The sequence below is a fragment of the Citrus sinensis genome, chromosome 8, assembly GCF_022201045.2.
Source record: "Citrus sinensis cultivar Valencia sweet orange chromosome 8, DVS_A1.0, whole genome shotgun sequence".
Lineage (NCBI taxonomy): Eukaryota > Viridiplantae > Streptophyta > Magnoliopsida > Sapindales > Rutaceae > Citrus > Citrus sinensis.
The window spans coordinates 26,392,453-26,413,871 of NC_068563.1; the positions used below are offsets into that span (position 1 = coordinate 26,392,453).

A 21,419-nucleotide genomic window follows, 5' to 3' on the forward strand; every position below is an offset into this window, starting at 1 on the left:
GCTGGTACATCCTTTTATAAAATGGATTCTTAGATAGCGTTTGTTTTTTTATTTGAAATTTAAATGGGTCTGAATTTTTTTAAGATCTGAATAGGTCTAATTACGAAAATTTGAATGACATGTTTGTTTTTCTTTTCAAATATCTGAATATAAGTGGTATCTTATTTATTTTTACAATAAGACAAATCTTAAACTTGATTATTTAACATTTATATCCTTGTAAATTAAAACAAAAAAAGAGGATTGGATTTTATAGTTTAGGAAATAAGTTATATTACAAAGATATTTTTAGAATATAATATTTGCTTGTCATTAAGACCCTTTTGCCTTTAGATAAAAGTCACAAAAAATTACTTTTTTTATTCAGATGTGAATGTCTAAAAATCATACATAAATTTTTTTAAAAAAAACATATTTTAGAAAACGTCTGAAATTAATAAAATTTCAGACTTCAAACATTTAATGAACAATCTCTTAGTTTATTAGATTCGTTAATCATTATTGCTATTGTGAACTACTTACATACAGTATAGCTAATTTTACCAACTTAGACTAAATATAAGATTAATTTGTATGCTATTATTTTGAGATAGAGAAAAGCAAGCAGAAGCAGCAACAAGTGGTTCCTTTCACTCCTTATCTTCTTAATTGACCTGTTACAAATATCTGGCCAAACTTATGAGTTAAGCATATGGATGCAACACACCGAAGTTTGTTCTAGGGAATTAAATTTAATGTTGAGCTAAACTTTTGATTAATGTATTTAAAACATTTAAAACATACATGTAGTAGTTATTGAGTTAGACAATGGCGGACCTACAACCCTAGAAAAAATCATTGAAACCCCTTTTCTTTTGATTAATTTTATATAAGAATAGAGTTTTTACTTTACTTTTATATAAGTCCCTAATTAAGTGACCTTTAGGTTTTCATCAAATTTCATAAAACAATAGAGTTTTTATTTTATTTTTAAATATATCCCTAATTTAATTATATTTTTTCCAACTGAAATTAATTACTTATTTTATAAAATGATTAAATTATATATTTATTGAATAGATTGAAAACATTAGGGGTTTAAAATGTTATTACTACTTTAATTTGTTTTTAAAAATTTTAATTTAGAAAAGTATGTCAATTTAATATAACATTGTCACTAGTATTAAAAATACTAAAAAGTATATAATAAAAATTATTAACAATTTCATAAAATTTTTTATGTGAATGCTAGATTTTATTTATTAGTTACATTAACTAATAAAATAAGTTAGAAAACAAAATTTGAATATTTTGATATGATTTTTTAAAGAGAGTCAAAGTGTCTGGCAAATAAATAACGCAACACAAATACCTTTTTACTATGGTAGAGTTTAGTTTATTATTGAAACTCTTGACGACTAATATTTTTATAATTTATAAAGATGAAAAAATTTTAATTGTTTAATTTATTTAAGCTTGGTAATTAAGTACTTTTCAAATATAAAGTTCTATTTGTAATTTTTAATTGATTATAATTGCATGTATTGATTTATTCTAAATTGAAATTCTTAATTGATTTATTAATTCTTATATAATTAGATGTTAATATATGTTGCAATGTTATATTCCATAATTAAAAAAGGGAGATTGCCACTTTTCCCCCTACAGTAATCAACATATATCATTTCCCTCCCTACTATTTTTATAATGGCCAAAAACCCACATGATAGCATAAGTTTACAATATTACTCTTATTTTCAACTAATCTTTTATTTATATTTATTATAAATTAAATAAATCATATTAATAGAAACTAAATAAAAATTAAGCATTAAAAATAAGAAATTTATATTTTGATATGAGCAAAAAAATTAATAATAAAAATTTTTTCTTGTACTTATTTATTTTGTGAAAATTTTCTTATAATAAATATATAAGAAAAATATTATAAAATGATAAAAAAATTATTATAAGAAAACTTGAATGACAAATAAAAATTTATTATAAGATAAATAATAAAATATTTTGCCTATACTTTTTACATTTAATTTTAAAATATTACAAAATATTTATTATAAGAAAATGTTCACAAAATAAATAATTTCAAGAAAAAAATTTTATTATTAATTTTTTTGCTCACATAAAAGCATATATTTATTGTTTTTAATACTTAATTTTTTAATTTAGTTTCTATTCATGTGATTTATTTAATTTATACTAAATGTAAATAAAAGAGTACTTGAAAATAAGGATAATATTGTAAACTTATACTGTCAGTGGGGTTTTTGACCATTATAAAAACAACAAGGAGGTAAATGGTATATGTTGATTACTGTAGGGGGAAAAGTGGCAATCCCCCATTAAAAAATAGTATTTTTATATTTGAATTATCTTTTTTTTTGCTAGTCTTTTTGTACAATTATTTTTATTTAAAGTACATATTTATAGGGTTTTTCGTGTCCCCCTTATTTGATGTACTTTTCTTTACTTATGAATAATTATATTCACTTCAAAATATAATTTTTTTAATTTAGCCCAGGGTAATATAAAGTTCTGGGTCCGTCCCTGGAGTTAGAATATAAAACTAATTAAATTTTAAGCGTAAACTATTATACATAAACGCGTGATAAAAGATTATGAAGAGTTGTGCACAATATTTTAAAGAGTTGGACTATTGGCACTTCTCCATAATTCTTTTAAAACCCCTCTTCTATTATAAATAAATTTTAGGAAAAATACTCTAATACATCTCACATCTATTCTATCTCACTTCAAACTTTTATATTTTCTCTCTTTAAAAAAAAGAAAAAGAAAGAAAAACTTTTGTATTTTCTCAGCTATCACATTCACACAAGTAATTTTGTTTTCTCAAATTCTCTATAAATTTTTCTTCAATTAATAAGACAGTCTATTGATAATAAATAAAACACATTCTGATAAAATTATCTAACTTTGTACATCATAATCTTAGAGATAATTTATTTGATTCATTGATTTTTATCAAGAAGTTTATCACCGATAAAAATTATTTGTGGGGAGCAAGAAAAAAATATTAAAAGATTCACAAATTAAATGTGTTTATTTAGAAATAAGGGTAATTTTGACATTAAGTTTAGTATAACTGAAAAGGGAGATTTAAAAGAATTTCGGAGGAGTGCCAATAGTCCAACTCTATTTTAAATCAACTTATTTAACATTTGTATTCTTCACTAGTACATTACACATTATTTGTGTTTTTTTAATGAGAAGTCGTGTTAAACTAAAAAATAATTTTTCAAAGTCAAGCTTTTTTTTTATTTTTTCTAAGTCAAGCTTTTTCTAAGTCGTATGGGCAAATCACATTCATAAAGACCGGTACTTTGGAAGTTAGTAACTGTACACTTCGTAGAAGAAATCACAATATTTGACTTTTCTTTCTGCTTTTTTATAATTTGATCCAAGAATACCAACTCAAAAGAGAGAAATATGAGAAGCCAATAAGTTACAGAAATGTCTAGAATTACAAGCTAAATTACAGAAGCAAATTAATGAGTTTATACATTGATGCCCCACAATCCTCATTAGTCATTCCTCGGTGGCCGGCTGGCCTTCTAGATTTTAGCTTCTGATGTATTTTTCAAGGAATCTATAGACCAATATTGGACGTAGTAATGCAAAGATTTTATTAAAAGATCTATATAATAATGTGAAGATCGATTGAACTAGATAAGGGTAAGTATATTACACTTTGGTCCTTTGGGTTTGAACTACTATTTAATTGTTCAATTGGTCCGTATGATGTAAAGAATTGCCTAAAATATGTATATCTCGTTACTTCCATAGTTCAAATTATTCTTCTCTTAAGACATATATGTTGATCATTGCATAAATTTTCAAATTAACAATGAACTTAAATCGTTTATATATTATTTCCTTTCAGTCTTTCCTTTTGTTTTGAGTACAGTTTCTGTTATTGGACTGCTTTAAGATCAGCATAGTACTTAGATATCCATCCTTCAATGATCTCTACTTCAGCCTTGCGCTGCATGACCAACCAATCTGGATCACTGTCTTGGTTTGCTCTAAGAATATCCTGGCAGTGAGAACCTGCAAATTATACAATAACTTTGTATCAGTAACAAATCGATATTTATGTACATAATTTTGAATATATATGTAAATATCATTTCAAATATGCATCACCTTCCATTTGCCGTATGAATGGCAACTACGCTTTCTAATGCATCCTCCAATTCCCTACGATATATATAACATGCTTTATTATTAGCCATAATTTATACATATACACTTATAATTATGGTAAGCTCATTTAGTCCCTATATTTTGAGGTTACCGACTGTTTAGTCCTTATATTTTTTTAAAATACCTCAAAAGATCGCTGCAGTTAAATTATTGACACACATGCCTTACTTTTTATTTCTTTTGGCTTGCTTTTATAATATTATACTCTTACAATAGTGTTTTTTTACATTAATAAAAAAATTTAAATTGCTAATTTAATCTAAAAATAAAATAGAAAAAAAAGAATATATATATATAGAACACTTTGCTTAGGAGTTAATATTTTAATTTCTTATTAATGCCCAAAAAATCGGTAATTTAATTTTTTTACAATATTAACTTTTTTTGGATCTTTCACAAAAACTAATATATATTCTTTTGTTTTTATTTTATTTTCACGTTAAATTGATAATTTAATTTTTTTCATTAATGTCTAAATAAAAAGAAATAATATTGTAAGAGGGTAATATTGTAAAAACAAGTTAAAAGCAACAAAAAGTAATGGCATGGATGTCAATAGTTTAATGATAGGAATGAACTTTTACCCTAAATGATTATCCTTTAGTGAGGGCATCCTCACTTTAAAAGGGAAAATGGCACAAACAAATAAAAAAAAAATACATACATACAAACATATGAGTATATAACACTATTTAAAATAAAAAAACTTATACGTTAATTACCCGCCACTGCTATAAGGATCTCTGAGCCCGTTGGAGAAAATAATGTTGCTAGCAAATCTTTGGAGAATCAATTTAATATCCTGCATTTATGATTGGAAATGCCTTGTAAATGTCCCGAAATCAGAAATATATACTTAATTTACAAGTAAATTTTAAAAACGGTTCATAAGACCCTTACATAGCCTCCATAATAAGTAGTGACCCAGTGAGGCCGAGGAGAAACACATACAATTCTTGCAGTCGTCGATGTAGTTGCTTAGATTAAAAGGATCAGGTGGGAACATTTTAGTATTGTCAATGCCTATGGGCATCACCATCTCGCTACATCTCTAATTAAAATTAAAAAACACACCACTCATTATAATGTTGTCATATGTTACGATCAAAATTTGGTACGTGGTTAAGTTTCTATCACACATGCAAATGGATATATAATGACTTTATTTTCTTCATCGGTCCAAAGGGTGTGTGATCATATTTAAATCTTGTTTGACCTTCAAGTATACCTGTTCTTGTTCTTGAAGTTATCACTAATGCTTGTTATAACCATAATTTAATAATGACAAAAATGAACCATAATCATCATTGTTTTGGAGGTTGTGTTGTCATTTGTCAATGTATGAATTTATTTATTTATTTATTATTATTATTATTGTTGTTGTTGTTGTTGTTGTTGTTGAAGTGAGGTGGGCAAGCGTTCACTCAATTAATATGTGAGGAATTAATAATTACAATCCAAGGTAGAATTGTGGAAAATTAAAGCAAAATGAGAAATATGGAAAGAAAGGAAGAAAGTTAAGGGCATGAAAGACTAGGAGAAGACTAAAGACCACCAAATAAGTCAACTGAAAACTAGCTGGGGCCTGGGTGTACAAATTGTTAGATGTGTTTGTTATAAATAACATAGAGCCATCTTGTTGGTTGCAGAGGCAGAGAGACACAGAGTGTGCATTTTGTTAATTAAAAATATATATAAAATGGGTGGTTCAAAATCCAAAATGGTGATAATGTTAGTTTTGTTAGTATTAATAATATTAGAAGGGAGGTGGCGTGAGGGATGTTTGGTGCATGAGAGATTTGGTCTTTCGAGACTTAAAACATTTCTTCAATTCTCCTTATAATTTTTGTCACGACTGACCGTTGTCAATGGGATGGGGCTGGGTGCAGGGTTGATTTACGTTAGAACAATATAGCCGGTAGTGTTGAGAATGAAGGTGTTTCATTTAATTTAATTAATTTACTTTCTCCCTCCTAATTTAAGTGGAATATCAAGACAGAACAATTATATGCATCTTCGTTCAGTTTACAATTTTGACATATTTTTTTAAGTGATTAATTTTGAAATTACACCAAACATTATTTGTGATCTCTGTTTTGACTTTACTTGCAGCGCTAGAGACGTTATCAAGATTGAGCAACTTGACGATACTTGATTTAAGTTATAACTTGTTCAATAATAGCATCTTGTCATTTGTTGCCCGTCTTTCATCATTAACATCATTAGATTTATCTTACAATGGATTGGAAGGAAGTATTAATGTTAAAGGTACGTAATTAAAACGTCATCGCTTCTCCCAACTCTTCCATTAACATGCTAAAATAAGATTCAAGGCTTTGAATTCAATTTTTTTTTATGAGTAATATTAGAAAAATAGTTTTAAGCAATTCATAAATACAATTTTCAATGTTTCTCATAATTTCATCTTGTACTTTTGTATGTCTTGACTTTAAGATTAAAAAAAAATTACTCTAACTGTGAAGCAAATACCCCATGACTAATTTACAATTTTGTCCAGTTAAAAATGATAAAATTTAGGGAAATTATCATTTGTATACCCTTAGTTTACTCTATTATCAAAAATACTACAACACTTTGAGGGTGTATCAATCGTCCACCCTAAGTTGACAAAATGTATTAGCCAACCACCAAACCGTTAGTTGCCGTTTAAATATGATAACATCATAAGGGTAATCTGGTCTTTTCATATGATACAAGTGATCATTTAAGGGTATACAAGTGATAAAAAGAGAGTTTAAGGGGATACAAGTGATAATTTTCAAGGGTAAAATCGTCAATTTACTGTAATTCCGTTAACTTTCAAACGGCAATTAACAGTTTGGTGGTCGGTTGATACATTTCATCAACTTAGGGTGGACGATTGATACACCCTTAAAGTGTTGTAGTATTTTTGATAATAAAGCAAATATAGGGTATACGAATGATAATTTTCCTAAAATTTATCATTTGTTTATATTGATTTATTAACTCTATTTTAAGTCTTAAGTCTTAAGTCTTGGCATGTTTGCAGAATTTGATTCCTTGAGCAACTTAGAGGAGTTGGACATGAGCGGCAATGAAATAGACAATTTCAAGGTTCCTCAAGGTAAACAATTAAAATATTATTTAATTACATTAATTTAATTCTTTTGATTAGGGAAGACCCAAAATGTACAAAAACATAATTAAAAAAAAATAAAGAAACAGAGAATTCATTTTTGTCATTTTCTCCTAAATTAAAAGAATGTAAGAATATTGTGATGTTTTGGAATGTAAATTACCTGCCACCTATATCCCACTGTGGTTTCAGATTCATTGATTGGTGGCTTAACATAGCATGTCTTATTTCCTTTTGAAGCAACAACGTACCCCAGCAAATATGTTGCTAAGAATATCATTGTCAGTGCCTAAAGCTGCCCCATCAATGCCACCACAGAGCATGTTAACATAGCATGTCTTTTTTTTTTTCCTTTTCCGAAATTCATCAGGATCAGAAAACCAATGAGAAATATTTGACAAATTAATTTTCAAAAACAATGCAAAGGACACATAAATATACTATAGGAGAAACGTTGCCCTACATGTATATTAATGATTATGAGAAACCAAAAGGATATACATAAAAAAACAGTAAGAACTTTGGTCTATTACCTGCAAGTTCTGAATTTCTTGCTGAGGATTGAGAGACCATCAGGCTTAGAAGCAACCTTTTCTATCTCTGCCCATGACTTCATTATGGTTTCGTAGCATGTTTCACTTGCTTCCTGCACAAACCACCATGCATCTTTTTCAACATCTGTCAATTTGATTATGAGGTAACACAATAGCACATCAAACTTCTCAAAAGCCAAGAAATGATATTGTTTATGACAGAGGAATATCTTTTATCGGTAATGTTCATGGGTTTGATTCTGATTGGGCTTTGTCTTTGTTTTCCCAAATTTTCTTCCTCATATTTATGTATGTTTATGCATATATTCTCTCCATGGCTGATGACACTTTCTTCTGTCTGGTTACCAGGGAGAAGCCACCAGTGCTCAGCTGATTGGTCAAGCCATTGCCAAAAACCCAGCATTTATTACACTGAGGAAGATTGAAGCAGCTAGAGAAATTGCTCAGACTATCTCGAAGCCGTCCAACAAGGTTTACTTGAATGCAGATGAACTGTTGCTGAACCATCAGGAAATGAAGTTGGATAACAGCCAGTGAGAACAGCCAGTCATGGAGGTTGGATATTACATGAGCCTAAACTTGTTCTAATTGGAATTTTGAGAAAATATTTACAGATATTTAAGTATTTAGTTTTTCTTTTTGTTGAATTTTAATAAAGTAATAGTTTCATTGAATTCTAAATTAAAATAAATTTTATAATCTTCATTTTTGTTTTATACTTTTATTCGCAATGTTAAATTGTGGTTGTGGGGTTTATCCTTGAACATTGTGCTATGTGTAACATAAGAATAACGATATAGTCACAAACAATCGTAAAAGGTCTTCGTATAAATTGAGTTGGATGGTGTATTTGTGATTTCATGGATGGTGTTGGAGATGAAATTACTTTGGTGATTGATAAATTATATTGTTTTATCAGAAATTAATTATATACGTTTTTATGTATGATTTTCAAGTGTTGTCTATATATCTATATAACATTTTCACCTAATGCTACTGGAGTTTTACAGGACGGTTCTAACTTAGATTGAAAAACAAAAACAAAACAAAGGGATCGGTTCATTGCATTGGTCAGAAAATTAAGGATAATTGTGCAAATGATAACCGGGATCCGATGGTCCGTCATGCGTGATTTACAATTTACAAACCGTACATATTCTCAGCCATGAACTCCAATCCCACTTCACTGTAGCTTGAATGGGATCCATTTGTTGATAGCTTTAAGATCAGCGTAGTACTTTGCTATCCATCCTTCAATTATCTCCACTTCAGTCTTACGCTGCTGAACCAACCAATCTGGATCACTGGTTTTGTTTGATTTAACAATATCCAAGCAGTGAGAACCTGCAAAAATAAATGATCAGGAGTTAATTACATTCTAATTTCAGTAGCGTGTTTCAATATTGGATACAAACTATATGTATATGTGGTGATGTGGCATCTCTTATAGATATTAAATTATAAGCACTTCACTTCAACGATAAATAACAAAATCAATCATCATTGCTTAACAAATAATAGATAATGATTGGTGATATGACAAATAAGATATGAACTATATATCTCAAAAGTATAGTATTACCCGTTAAGAACTTACCGTTGACAGTAGGAAGCGCGATAATATTATCGGATATGTTCTTCAACACCCTACAGTATGAGATTGCACCTGTCAGAGACAATACATATACACACACACATAGATACATATAACATTGAAAAAAGTTTCATATTATGTGAGCTATTTATTTATTTATTTCTTTGATTACCCGCCGGCACTGTAAGGATCTCTGAGTCCATTGGAGAAAATAATGTTGCCAGTAAATCTTTGTAGAGTCAGTTTTATATCCTGCAATTTTTCACAAAAATGCAACAATCCGAAATTAATTATAAGCTGAATAATTTAAAAGCAAGATGAAATTTTTAAGTTAAAAAAAAAAATCCCTTACATGCCCTCCATAATAAGTTGTGATCCAGTTAGGTCGAGGAGGGACGCCATACTCTTGCTGGCACTGGTCGATAACTTCAGTTAAATTGAAAAGATTAACCGGCCGCAACATTGTTTTTTCGTCTATGGACATAGGTACCACCATTTCGGAGCATGACTGTTTATGTACACACATTTATATTAAGAGGTCTCACATAAATAAAGCTTAATTAATTAATTAATTTAGGTCTACATTATATTTAAAGCTAATGAGTATTTTTCAAGTAATATCATAAAAAAATTTCGGCAGAAATACTTTGGTCTTTCTTCCAAATTGATTTTATCATTTGGGTTGCGGATATATATATATATATATATATATATATATATATATATATATATATTTTAATACTTTGTTTCATCCTGTCGTTTCTCTCCCACTACCTCTCAGTCTTTAATAATTTTAAAAATTAAAAAAATTAATTGGAACACATCTTTCTCTCATATTTCTCTCTACGCCACCTTCTTGACATTTAGCATTTTCCAACTGAAATAGCTTTTTTAACTCCGTACTTTTCTAGAATTTAAATTCTGAGTGGTTAGTGAAAGAAAGATTTATGAAACAATAGAGCTGAAATTTTTGGTTCTTTACCCTCCGACACTGTACGGGTCTCGCAGTCCATTGGAAAAAATTATGTTGCTTGAAAAATTTCCGAGAACGGATTTGATATCCTGAAGATCAAGCAAAAAACATTAAAATGTAATTAGCTTGTTAATCGAAATGTTCTATCTATTGATCGATTTCCAAGGCTTTGTCAGTATTTTATGGGAAGTGTAAGAGATGCATGCATACATGGCCACCAAATTCTGTTGTGATCCAATGTGGTTTTGGGGTTACACCGAAAAGAGCTTGGCAGGACTTGGTGTAATTGTTCAAATCAAAAGGCGATCCTTGGAACATTGTATCATTCTCACCATGTCCAATTGGCATTACCATCTCAGTGCATGTCTGAAACATACAAGAATAAGTAAGTACATGCTTGGAATATGTACTACAAGTAAAATAATAACATTAATGATTGTAATAAGATTCATTTTCGGAGTACCTGCCATGTCCATCCACTCGTATTTTTTGGTGTAAAATCGATTATATGATTACATTGTACTTCAGGACTGTTGAAAAATAAGAAAGCCACTTGCATTTTGCTAACAATTTGTCAAGGTTAGCCGAAATGTTGAATTCAAATTTGGAGAATTTGTCAAGCATGTGGCAATTTTTCAAAGAGCTACCAAACATTTGAAGAAAAAATAGAAAGTTGGCAAATTTGTCAAATTTGCCAAATGGACACCATTGACTATTTGCTTAGGTTAGGTGGAATAGTAAAAGGGTTGGTGCAATAGTGCCATTATTTTCCCTATAAATAGATGGCACTTCTTCCATTCTAAATCATCCCAAAATTGTTAAGCTTATAAGTTTCTAAGCTTTTGAGAGAAGTGAGAGAAGTGTGTCTGGGGAATTCATCTTTCCTGCAGAGTGTGAGAGTACTGGGTATATTTGGGTTTCTGGGAAGTGAGATTCGTTACTCAAATATTGTATTCTATTAATTGTTAAATAAACAATTATTCTTTCTTACCTCCGTGGATGTAGGTTTAATTACCGAACCACGTAAATTCTTGTGTCCTTTATTTTTCAGTAATTTTTGGTGCGCTTGATTCCGCATTCCGCGCACAACAAGGACCTCCCCTGAGTAAACTTGCGTTGAGGCCTGCTGCAACTTTGCCAAGAATATCAGTTCCTTTCGGTGCTCCATCAATCGCACCGCAGACCTTACTGACTGGATTATACGGTGGATTATCATTCTGAGCAGAAATCACGTACATCATTCCTAAATGGTCCTTGAGCTCTTTTGATGAGTTCAAAGGACTTGAACAAACAGGCAAGCCAAAATAATTAACAAGTGTTATTTATGGTCCTGTGCTTAAAAAATGATGAGAATGGGATTGGCTCTTATTTCATTCATTACCTGCAGGTTTGAAAAATATTGCTAAGGGTTGTAAGACCATTTGTTTGGCCTGCAACTCTGTAAATTTCGGACCATGACTGTTTTATTGTGTTGTAACAACTCTCACTAACATCCTGCATCAACCAAACAAGTATGAGTTTCATAAAAAAAAAAAACTACTCTTAAAGATTCAAAATATTTGTCACCAATTGAAAACCGAAATTCGATGAGATGCATTCCGAAATCTAAAAATTACAGCATTGACTTGTTGGTTTTGTTGCAAAATTTGGTTAAGTTGTTTTAATTTCTTACTCTGAAATCGTTGGTGACAACAACATGGTATCCGTTTTGTGGTGTGAGGTCATCAAAGTAAAGGATTGGTGCCGATGATGCCAAGGCTCCGGTAGCAATATGAGGGTATTTCAGCCGTAACCATGACGCAAGCACTGGAATTTACGCCCAAAAAAGAAATAATAATAATAATAATAATAATGATAATGATATGACCGATATGAAAATTTTAAGCAATTTAATCATACTGGCAATATCTTTGTATTGTGTGTTACTTACTTCCACCATAAGATCCTCCTATAGCAATAACGGGACAATTTTCAGCTGACAGGTTCCTTTTAACATCTGTGATCAACTGTGCACAATCTGCCAAAGCTTGTGTTGAGCTTAGAAATCCAAGAGTATTTGCATCTCGGAATGCTTCATCAAATGATCCAAAGGGCATTGAGTCTCCATAGTAACGATGCTGTATACGGTACCAAGTTATTTAATCATTATCCATTTTGCCACCAATTCAAGTCTCCAGGACAAAGCTATTTTTATTTTGGGTTTTTTCAAGGCTTCAAAATCCAGAAAAGTACACAGATTTGATTTGTTATTAAGCGGAGACACATTTTGATGACTCTGATGTATAGTTTGTATTAACTATTAAACTAAGCCACGTCTAATATACTTCGGCTCCAATGTTACAGAACATTTAGTTTTCTATTATATTTCCGAATTTTATTATTCGTTTCAATTAATTTTGTAACATCACCACTATTCAGGGGCTTACCTATGTGGTGACCTGGGGAATGCGACCTCCAGGCCAGGAAAAAGTTCAGAGAAAACTAAGACCCTAAGGGTGTGTTTGTCACGCCATATTATATGGGACTAGCTAATGCAATGCAATCCCATATTTGATAAATTTTCTTATTCACATTAAAATACACCATAATGTGAATAGTTCCGCTTTAAACAAACCTAATGGGAGTTGGGTTTGTGCAATACGTCACCGTTCATATTAGCGTTGTTTATATCTTTAATTAAAATAATAAATAAATAATATATATAATATTAAATAAAATGTTATTATATGTAATACAGTCGTATTGCATTACCGCTAAATATAATATAATACAATACAACCAATGCAATACAATATAGTGTATCAAATACACCCTAACTGAAATTTAACATATTTATTTTAAACTATTTTTCTTTTGGTCCCTTTAAATTACAGATAGTTAACTCTAGCCTCCCCATGTTTGTAGTTTCCTCATCATGACCCTTTACGAACCAAAGTCCAAGCTAATAAGCTATGAAAACTTGCATATACTTACCTCAATATACAACAGCATGGTTTAAAACGCGAAGCAAGATCAACAATGAACCCCTTGCCGCGGACGCCGAAGGTCAGCGGAGCCTCCTCGCCGATGTAGACAATGATGGGCGAGCTAGTACTTGCTCCTCCCCAGTACTTGAAGTTCATGATGTATTTTTGCTGAAAGGTAGCATAACTCTCAGGCTTGTAATTAAAATGATCCAAGGTCTGTGTGTAATAATATGTCACAAATTCTGGAGGGAGGTGTAAGCTGGACTTGCTTGTCATAGGTCTCCTCAAAGTATCAAACCTTGTGGAGCTGCTGGGATATGTTGCAGATATACATGTGGTTGTGAACAAAAGTAATAACGAAAGAAATTGAAATAAGAATTGACGTGCTATTTTGAGCAATATTGAAGGTTTAGCTGACTCGATTTTAATGCCATTGATTCGATATCATGTATATATTCTTCATTCTTGATGGCAGCGTTATTTACCAAGTGAGCATTGACATTTTTGGACGCTAGTCTTTAGTATTACTATCGCGTAATGTCTTTTTGCTTTTACACCATCCAGCATTTACAACTTTCATAATATCATGTTATTGAGTATTTTGTTTAAAAAAAAAAGAGTATTTTAGTTTTAAAAAATAAAGTTGTACTACTGGCACATCTCCAAATATCTCTTGAAATCCTTGTTTGTTTTCTACCCCATTAAATTATTTAAAAATTATAAAATTCTTATGACACCCATTTTAACCTCAAAATGGCCTTAATTTCTTAATGAATAAATCTCAAAAAAGTTTTCAGCTCTTCTCTCTCTTCATATCTCATTTTTTCTCTTGCAATTTGAGCTCGCTCCCTTGTCAACTCCTGATGAACAAATTGAAATTTGCAACTTGGTATACTCTTGATTTTCTTTTTTTTTTACCCCCTTTTATAGTAAGCTTGGAAATAAAAGTAAAGCTTCGTTACTCGCCATAACAATAAAATGAAATTAAGAAACTAAAGTAAGAATGTTGCTGGATTTTAAGCATTTGTTGCTGCCGCTATCTATTTCTCCCAAATCAACGCCGACTGATAACCAGCAAAATGAAAGAATTTCTTTATTTTTTTCCCAATTGTTTATTTTTGATATTCTATTTTCAGATAAATAAGAAAGTTTTGGAATCATAAAGAGGTTCTATAATAATTGGGGAGCCTATAAACTTGCAGATTTTCAATTGTCAAATAAGGGAGTTTGAAACGATGAAGGGGTTTAACAAGAATCAACTTGTTCTCTTATGTAATTTTATATAACGGTAAACTTATGAATACGTAAGTAGGGTCTAATAGAATACTATATGTAAGGGTTTTAATAGGAAATTAGAGGCGTACCAATAGCACCACTCAAAAAAGAATTTTTCAAAAAAGTGGTTTGGAAGAGTATTTATATGGGTTCCAATATCATCATCCTAAATTTAAATGGATCTTCGATGTAGGATCAAAATCCTCTCCTGATCTGATTTTCATCTGAGTAAATTCTATTAATATGATTAGTGGTTAATAAATTAAAAATAAAAATTGTTAAATCTTAATCATTCACTAACACTAAAACACATGTGGCATAAAATCTGTAAAAGATCAGGAGTGCTCAGATTAGGAGAGGATTCATGTAGCCCATGGACGAGTTGGCAACTAATAATCGGCCTATTGTTGTGGCCGTCTATTTGTCCCAATTAATTTAATTAATTGGATACATGAAAAATTGTGCGGGAAATTAATTGTACAACCACTGTATAATAAGCGGACCCATACATACATGGTAACAGATGATTATTATTTCTCAAATGATAGAGACTGCGGGGGTCATTAATTATTTCCTTTGACAATAGTTTCAATTATTTGATTGCTTTTAGATCAGCATAGTACTTAGATGTCCATCCTTCAATGATGTCTATTTCAGTCTCACGTTGCGTGACCAACCAGTCGGGATCACTGCTTTGGTTGGCTGCAAGAATATCCAAGCAATGAGAGCCTGCAAAATAATTAATATTAATTTTCTTTCAGTAACAATTCACTCGCCCCAGTATTTTAAGGGCATACGCCTGTAACTAGTGAAACATTTTTATTTTTTTGTAGCCTTTAGTCTATTCTACTTAAATTGTGTAAATTTGAAAATAATTTTTAAAAACTTAATTACCATTTCCTGCATAAATATGAATGTTGATTGAGTTATAAATCACTTACCATTGATGGTAGGAATGGCAACGACACTGTCTGATATGTTCTCCAATACCCTAAAAAGTTAAAAATATAGATAGTATCAAGAGCGGGAGTCATAATTCATAACTAATTTTTACATATAATTGCAGGAAGAAATTTAATTTCTTTATTAACTAATTATTGTTTAATTAAAATTGGTTACCCGCCACTGCTGTAAGGATCTCTGAGTCCATTGGAGAAAATAATATTGCTAGCAAATCTTTGAAGAATCAGTTTTATATCCTGCAATAATTTTTGAAATAGGATTATAACATATTTTTTGAAATAGGATTATAACATATTGTTACCTATCACATACATGTTCCATAATTAGATGATAAATAATTTGAAAACAAGAAGTCATTAATTAGTCTCCAAATTGCCTTCAACTGTTCAAAATAAAAAGACACCCCCTGTTTTGGTGAAATGATAACAATCAAGAACTCTCTTATTTTGGATTTGATCACATGCACTATTTTTTTTTTTTTAATAATAACTTACATAGCCTCCATAATAAGTAGTGACCCAATGAGGCTGAGGGGAGACGCCATACAAGCTCCCGCACCAGTCAATGAAGCTGCTCAGATTGAAAGGAGTAGGTTGGAACATTGTAGTATTGTCAGTGCCAATGGGTATCACCATCTCGCTGCATCTCTGATATTTAAATACACGCTGGTCAATATTCTCATTAATTATGATCAACAATTAATTAGCATACGTTTAAGTTTCTTATAAGAAAAAAAAAAAAAAAGTAAAAAGGTGATCTCAAATAATTATTTTTTTTAATGCACCCATTAAAGTGAGAACCCAAGACCTGAACTTCAGTAAAGAGGCTCCTTAATTATCACGGAAGCTAGACCTTTACGCTTCATCACAAATAATCAACTTGTGCATGAAATTATACATTTAATTTTTGACATTGTCTAGCTATTCACAACAGGAGCAAACTAAACGAGATATTAAAAATTTATCAAAAATTCAAATAAATAAAAGCAAATGAAAGTGCCATTCTCCATTTTGAAAATTCAAAGGCATGTATCATGAGTCCTCGTGGCACAAAATACTGTTTGACTGACTCTATGGCGTTTCGTTCTTGTTAACGTCAATTCTTGTTATTCTCTCAATTTAATAATTAATAACAGAAATTTAATGTTGTCACGCGGTGGCCGGTTACCTTGTCAATGTATCATTGCCATTTGTTATGCCCATCCAATTATACAAAAATAACAATAATAATAATAATAAATCATTAAATAGTACATTGGTAAGAATTAATGAAGGTGACGTGTAATGAGAATTAATGTAATTAAATTACCTGCCATCTCCATCCTACGGTGGTTTCAGTTTCATTAGTGGGTGGATTAACATAGCATGACATATTTCCTTCGTAAGCAACAACCCCAGCAAATATTTTGCTAAGAATATCATTTCCAAAAGCTGCCCCATCAATGCCGCCACAGACCATGCTTACTGGATAATCTGGAGGATGATTATATTGAGCTGCATAGGCATACATTAATCTCAAGTAGCCCTTGAGCTCATAAGAATCTCCCAAAGGCCTAATAGAAAGAAATCAAATATGAAACTTTGTTAATCTATTTTGATCGGGATGCTGAAAAACCAAAAGAAGATAATATTTTAATTACCTGCAAGTTCTGAATTTATTGCTGAGGATTGCCAGACCGTCAGGCTGAGAAGCAACTTCATCAATTTGTGACCATGAATTTAGAATTGTTTCGTAGCAAGTTTCACTTGCTTCCTGAAAACGCCGCTTAATAATTAATTAAATACTTAACAGAGAAGAATATATAGAATAAAAATTTGATTTATTACTCTAAAATCCTTGGTGACAACAGAATAATATCCATTCTGTGGAGTGATGTCATCAAAATACAGGATTGGGGCTGAAGAGGCCAAGGCTCCAAGGGCAACATGGGGATATTTTAGCCTAAACCAAGCAGCAAGCACTGGCCGTATATGCCATGACCGGGAAAAAAAAACAATTAATCATTTTTGACGTCATATTTCTCAAAGAACATAAAATAAATCAAATGCATATATATGTGCATAGTCAACTTACTTCCTCCATATGATCCTCCGATGACGATCACCGGAGAATGTGTAGCATTATATTTTTGCTTTATATACAGGAGGATCTCTGCATAGTCTGCTATTGCTTGAGCAGAGTTGAAATAGCCAAGAGTGCTTGCATTTTTCAAAGCTTCTTCTCTTGATCCAAATGGAATTGATTTCCCGTAGTATCTATGCTGGAGATGAATAAATTAACTGTATTATATAAGAAACAATTCATGAATTCGAGAATATCAATTTAAAACTATATATATATTTTCATACCTCAATATATACAAGGAGAGCTGTTAGAGTGCAATTTATGCACTAGTTTTGCATTATTTACTTCCCTTAATATCAATATTTTGCACTTAATAATAGTGATTTACTTGTGTTTTACTTTTGTAGGTGCAATTCTATTGATTGATGATAAAATTGAGCTATAAGATGATGTTTAAGGATGATTGTTCTCTTGGAGAAATTATGAGCGTCAGAAGAACTTTGTTGATAAGGCGTGGGCGCGTGCTGTCAACTGCGGACCTGCAGTTTTTAGTTTAACGTGTTTTGTATTTTTGGTTATTTTTGTAATTACGAATTTAATATTTCAGATATTAGGATTTTATTTTAAATAGAATTCTAAAAGAGAAGAGAGAGAAAGTATTTAAGGGAGGAATCTATTGTGAAAAAGGAGGGAATTTTGGATTGGAGAAAAAGAAAGAAACCCTAGATCTAATTTTTCTCTTCTCTCTATGAAGAGCTAAACCTATTTTTCTGGTTGAAGGATAACGAAGCTTTGATTCATCACTACTGTGAGATCTTTCTTATGCTTTAATTGTTTTATTACTTTTTGGGTATTTGTTTATTCTCTGAATTAGTTTTATGATTATGTTTGTTAATTAGGTAATTGGCCACTATTTAATTATCAACTTAATCTATTGTCAATTAAAGGATTCATCGTATGAAGAATTTAATGTTTGTGACAAATAACATAGCAGAGAGTTGTGTTGTGAGAATAAACAATCTAATTTAAATGAATCATCATATGTGTTGATTAGGATTTGGGTCTCTCTGGTTTTTCAGGCTGTCAATTGATTAAATCCTATGATCGTATCTAGGGTTGTCTATTGATTAGGGAAATATCCAACGGTCGTACCTTGGTTATCAACTAATTAAGGAGAGATTGGCTATTAGAGGGTCTCAGTAGCTATAACCGGTCTATTCATAAGTAATAATAATATATATTTGAATCAATGATCAGTAGTCGAATCAAGCTGAGTTAATTCCTTCAACCAGAGCTTTCTCCAATTTGAATTACAACTTTAATTTGCATTCTTGTTATTTTAATTTGATTTTTATTATTGTCAACAATTCCCCCATTTTACGTTTTACGTTTCAAAAGGATTTAAATAATTACCGATCTCTGTGGACACGACCCTGCTCAATCACTATACACAATTTATTTAGAGTAGGAATTTATTTTTGTTGGCTTCGACACCCATCAAATTTTGGCGCCGTTGCCGGGGATTGGTGTCATTTATTTAATCCTTTTTACGTTTTACTTGGTGTATGGTTCGTTCTTCTCGTACAAGTACACTTTCGTTTGATCCTGAAATTGAGAAGACAGCTCGCCAGCTGAGACAGCAGACAAAGCGAGCTAAGCAACGATCCTCGTCGCCTTTGCTTTCTGAAACAGATACAGTGCCTGATTTAGTTGAATCATCTAGCGATTCAGAAGAACAAGTGATGGATAGACCTGCACCTGTAGAAAGAACTCTTAGAGAGTTAGCTGAACCAGACTTGAATCAACAACCACTCTGCATTCAATATGTAGACTTGGAGGTAAATTTTGAATTAAAGTCTGGTCTTATTCATTTATTACCCAAGTTTCATGGTTTTGCAGGTGAAGATCCTCATAAACATCTTAAGGAGTTTCATGTTGTGTGTTCAAGTATGAGACCACAAGGCGTGACTGAAGAGCAGATTAAGCTGCGTGCTTTTCCGTTCTCTGTAGATGGGCTAGCTAAAGATTGGTTGTACTACTTGCCTCCTGGATCGATTACAACGTGGAATGGTTTGAAGAAGCAGTTCCTCAAGAAGTACTTTCCTGCTTCAAGAGCTGCCAACATCAGAAAAGATATTTGTGGGATCAGACAACTTCCTGGGGAGACTTTGTATGAGTATTGGGAGCGATTCAAACAATTGTATGCCAGTTGTCCTCAGCATCAAATTTCTGATCAACTTCTTATTCAATATTTTTACGAAGGATTATCATTGATGGATAGGAGTATGATAGATGCTGCTAGTGGAGGCGTGTTGGTGAACAAGACCCCTACTCAAGCAAGGGAGTTGATCTCAAATATGGCTGCCAATGCACAACAATTTGGCAGCAGGCAAGATGCCACTTCAAGAACGGTGAATGAGGTAAATATTTCTTCAGTTGAACAACGTTTAGATAAACTCACTTCTCTTGTGGAAAAGTTTGTTGTAGGTAATGTGCAACAGGTGAAGACTTGTGGTATTTGTTACAATATGGGTCATTCAACTGATATGTGTCCTACACTTCAAGAAGAACCCGTTGAACAAGCCAATGCAGTTGGAGGATTTCCAGGCATGCCTCAGAGGAGGTATGATCCTTATGCACAAACATACAATCCGGGATGGAAGGATCATCCCAACTTCAGCTATGGAGTTAGGCAGTCAGGATTCCCACAACAGTATCCACCAAGACAACCAGCACCTCCACAGTCAAACTCCATGTCAGGTATATCTCTCGAAGAAATTGTTAAATCACTTGCGACTAACACACAACAATTTCAGCAGGCAACTACAGCAAGCATTCAGAACTTGGAGAACCAAATGAGTCAATTGGCGACTACAGTGAGCCGTCTGGAGTCTCAAGTATTAGGGAGATTGCCTTCACAATCTGAGGTGAATCCAAAGCAAAACGTTAGTGCTGTCATCCTTAGAAGTGGGAAAGAGTTGCAAGAGCCTAGTAAGAAAGTGACAAAGTATGTAGAAGATGAGCTTGAGAAGAATGAATTGATGCCTCAATCTCAAGATGCGCAACCCACCAGAGCGAAACCCCTACCTATTGTGATACCTCCTCCTTTTCCAAGCCGGTTTGCAAAATCCAAAAAGGAGGAACAAGAGAAAGACATCATTGAGACATTTCGCAAGGTTGAGGTAAATATTCTTTTATTAGATGCTATAAAACAAATACCTCGATATGCTAAAGTCCTTAAGGAACTATGCACCTCTAAGAGAAAATTAAGAGGAGATGAAAAAGTTCACATGGGGGAGAATATTTCAGCAGTTCTTCAAAAGAAACTACCTCCTAAGTGCAAGGATCCAGGTATGTTTACTATTCCTTGTAAAATTGGTAGTGTTAGAATTGAAAAGGCTTTGTTAGATCTAGGAGCTTCTATTAATGTCATGCCTCGTTCTATTTATTCATCTTTGAATATTGGTCCATTAAAAGAAACTGGCGTGATAATTCAACTAGCCGATAGGTCTAATGCATATCCTGATGGGGTATTAGAAGATGTCTTAGTACAAGTTAATGAGTTAGTTTTTCCTGCTGATTTTTATGTACTTGATATGGAAGATGATAACTCCTCTAATTCTGTCCCAATTTTGCTAGGAAGACCTTTTCTTAAGACTGCTAGGACTAAAATGGATGTACATAAAGGGAC

General features: G+C 31.7%; 4 protein-coding genes, 1 non-coding gene and 1 pseudogene across 6 annotated transcripts in view; 2 read left to right on the forward strand and 4 right to left on the reverse strand.

Annotated features, from left to right (window-relative positions):
• Positions 1-3,905: 3,905 nt before the first annotated feature.
• Positions 3,906-13,905, reverse strand: LOC127899173 (uncharacterized; annotated as a pseudogene).
• The window catches only part of LOC102628264 (prohibitin-1, mitochondrial-like), a 31,804-nt gene continuing 14,298 nt past the window's right edge, over positions 3,914-21,419 (forward strand). The window contains exon 1 of the transcript XR_008051122.1: positions 3,914-4,057. The gene's annotated coding sequence lies outside the window, so the exon portion shown is untranslated. The remainder of the gene's footprint in view (positions 4,058-21,419) is intronic.
• Positions 7,968-8,617, forward strand: LOC102617678 (prohibitin-1, mitochondrial-like). The gene is made up of 2 exons (XM_006475830.4): positions 7,968-8,111; positions 8,242-8,617. The coding sequence occupies exons 1-2, from the start codon at positions 8,076-8,078 to the stop codon at positions 8,428-8,430; spliced, it is 225 nt and encodes a 74-aa protein (XP_006475893.2). The 5' UTR covers positions 7,968-8,075; the 3' UTR covers positions 8,431-8,617.
• On the reverse strand, positions 8,936-11,991 carry LOC102610680 (uncharacterized). 2 transcript variants are annotated; one of them, XM_052432387.1, is made up of 7 exons: positions 10,924-11,991; positions 10,671-10,826; positions 10,470-10,549; positions 9,840-9,995; positions 9,660-9,739; positions 9,491-9,540; positions 8,936-9,237 (listed from the first exon to the last, which is right to left on the reverse strand). In XM_052432387.1, the coding sequence occupies exons 4-7, from the start codon at positions 9,981-9,983 to the stop codon at positions 9,077-9,079; spliced, it is 435 nt and encodes a 144-aa protein (XP_052288347.1). In that variant the 5' UTR covers positions 9,984-9,995; positions 10,470-10,549; positions 10,671-10,826; positions 10,924-11,991; the 3' UTR covers positions 8,936-9,076. The 2 variants fall into 2 exon arrangements, with proteins under 2 accessions (XP_052288347.1, XP_052288348.1); XM_052432388.1 differs by having other exon boundaries at positions 10,671-11,991.
• LOC102608706 (uncharacterized) overlaps positions 15,279-21,419 on the reverse strand; it is a 79,244-nt gene continuing 73,103 nt past the window's right edge. Inside the window, exons 8-9 of the mRNA XM_052432386.1 lie at positions 15,643-15,692; positions 15,279-15,430 (exon numbers count right to left, since the gene is read on the reverse strand). Coding sequence (XP_052288346.1) covers positions 15,294-15,430; positions 15,643-15,692 — 187 coding nt within the window. The 3' untranslated portion in view covers positions 15,279-15,293. The remainder of the gene's footprint in view (positions 15,431-15,642; positions 15,693-21,419) is intronic.
• LOC127899529 (small nucleolar RNA R71) lies at positions 19,849-19,955 on the reverse strand. The gene has a single exon (XR_008051406.1). It is a non-coding gene; the product is annotated as a small nucleolar RNA R71 (small nucleolar RNA).

Excerpts from the sequence above, each read along its gene's own strand:
- LOC102617678 (XM_006475830.4), top strand. The coding sequence starts at position 8,076 with ATGATATTGTTTATGACAGAGGAATATCTTTTATCG. Across the intron at positions 8,112-8,241 it reads CAGAGGAATATCTTTTATCG|GGAGAAGCCACCAGTGCTCA; the intron begins GTAATGTTCATG and ends TCTGGTTACCAG.
- LOC102610680 (XM_052432387.1), bottom strand. The coding sequence starts at position 9,983 with ATGGTGGTACCTATGTCCATAGACGAAAAAACAATGTTGCGGCCGGTT. Across the intron at positions 9,740-9,839 it reads CAACTTATTATGGAGGGCAT|GATATAAAACTGACTCTACA; the intron begins GTAAGGGATTTT and ends GAAAAATTGCAG. Across the intron at positions 9,238-9,490 it reads CGCGCTTCCTACTGTCAACG|GTTCTCACTGCTTGGATATT; the intron begins GTAAGTTCTTAA and ends TTATTTTTGCAG.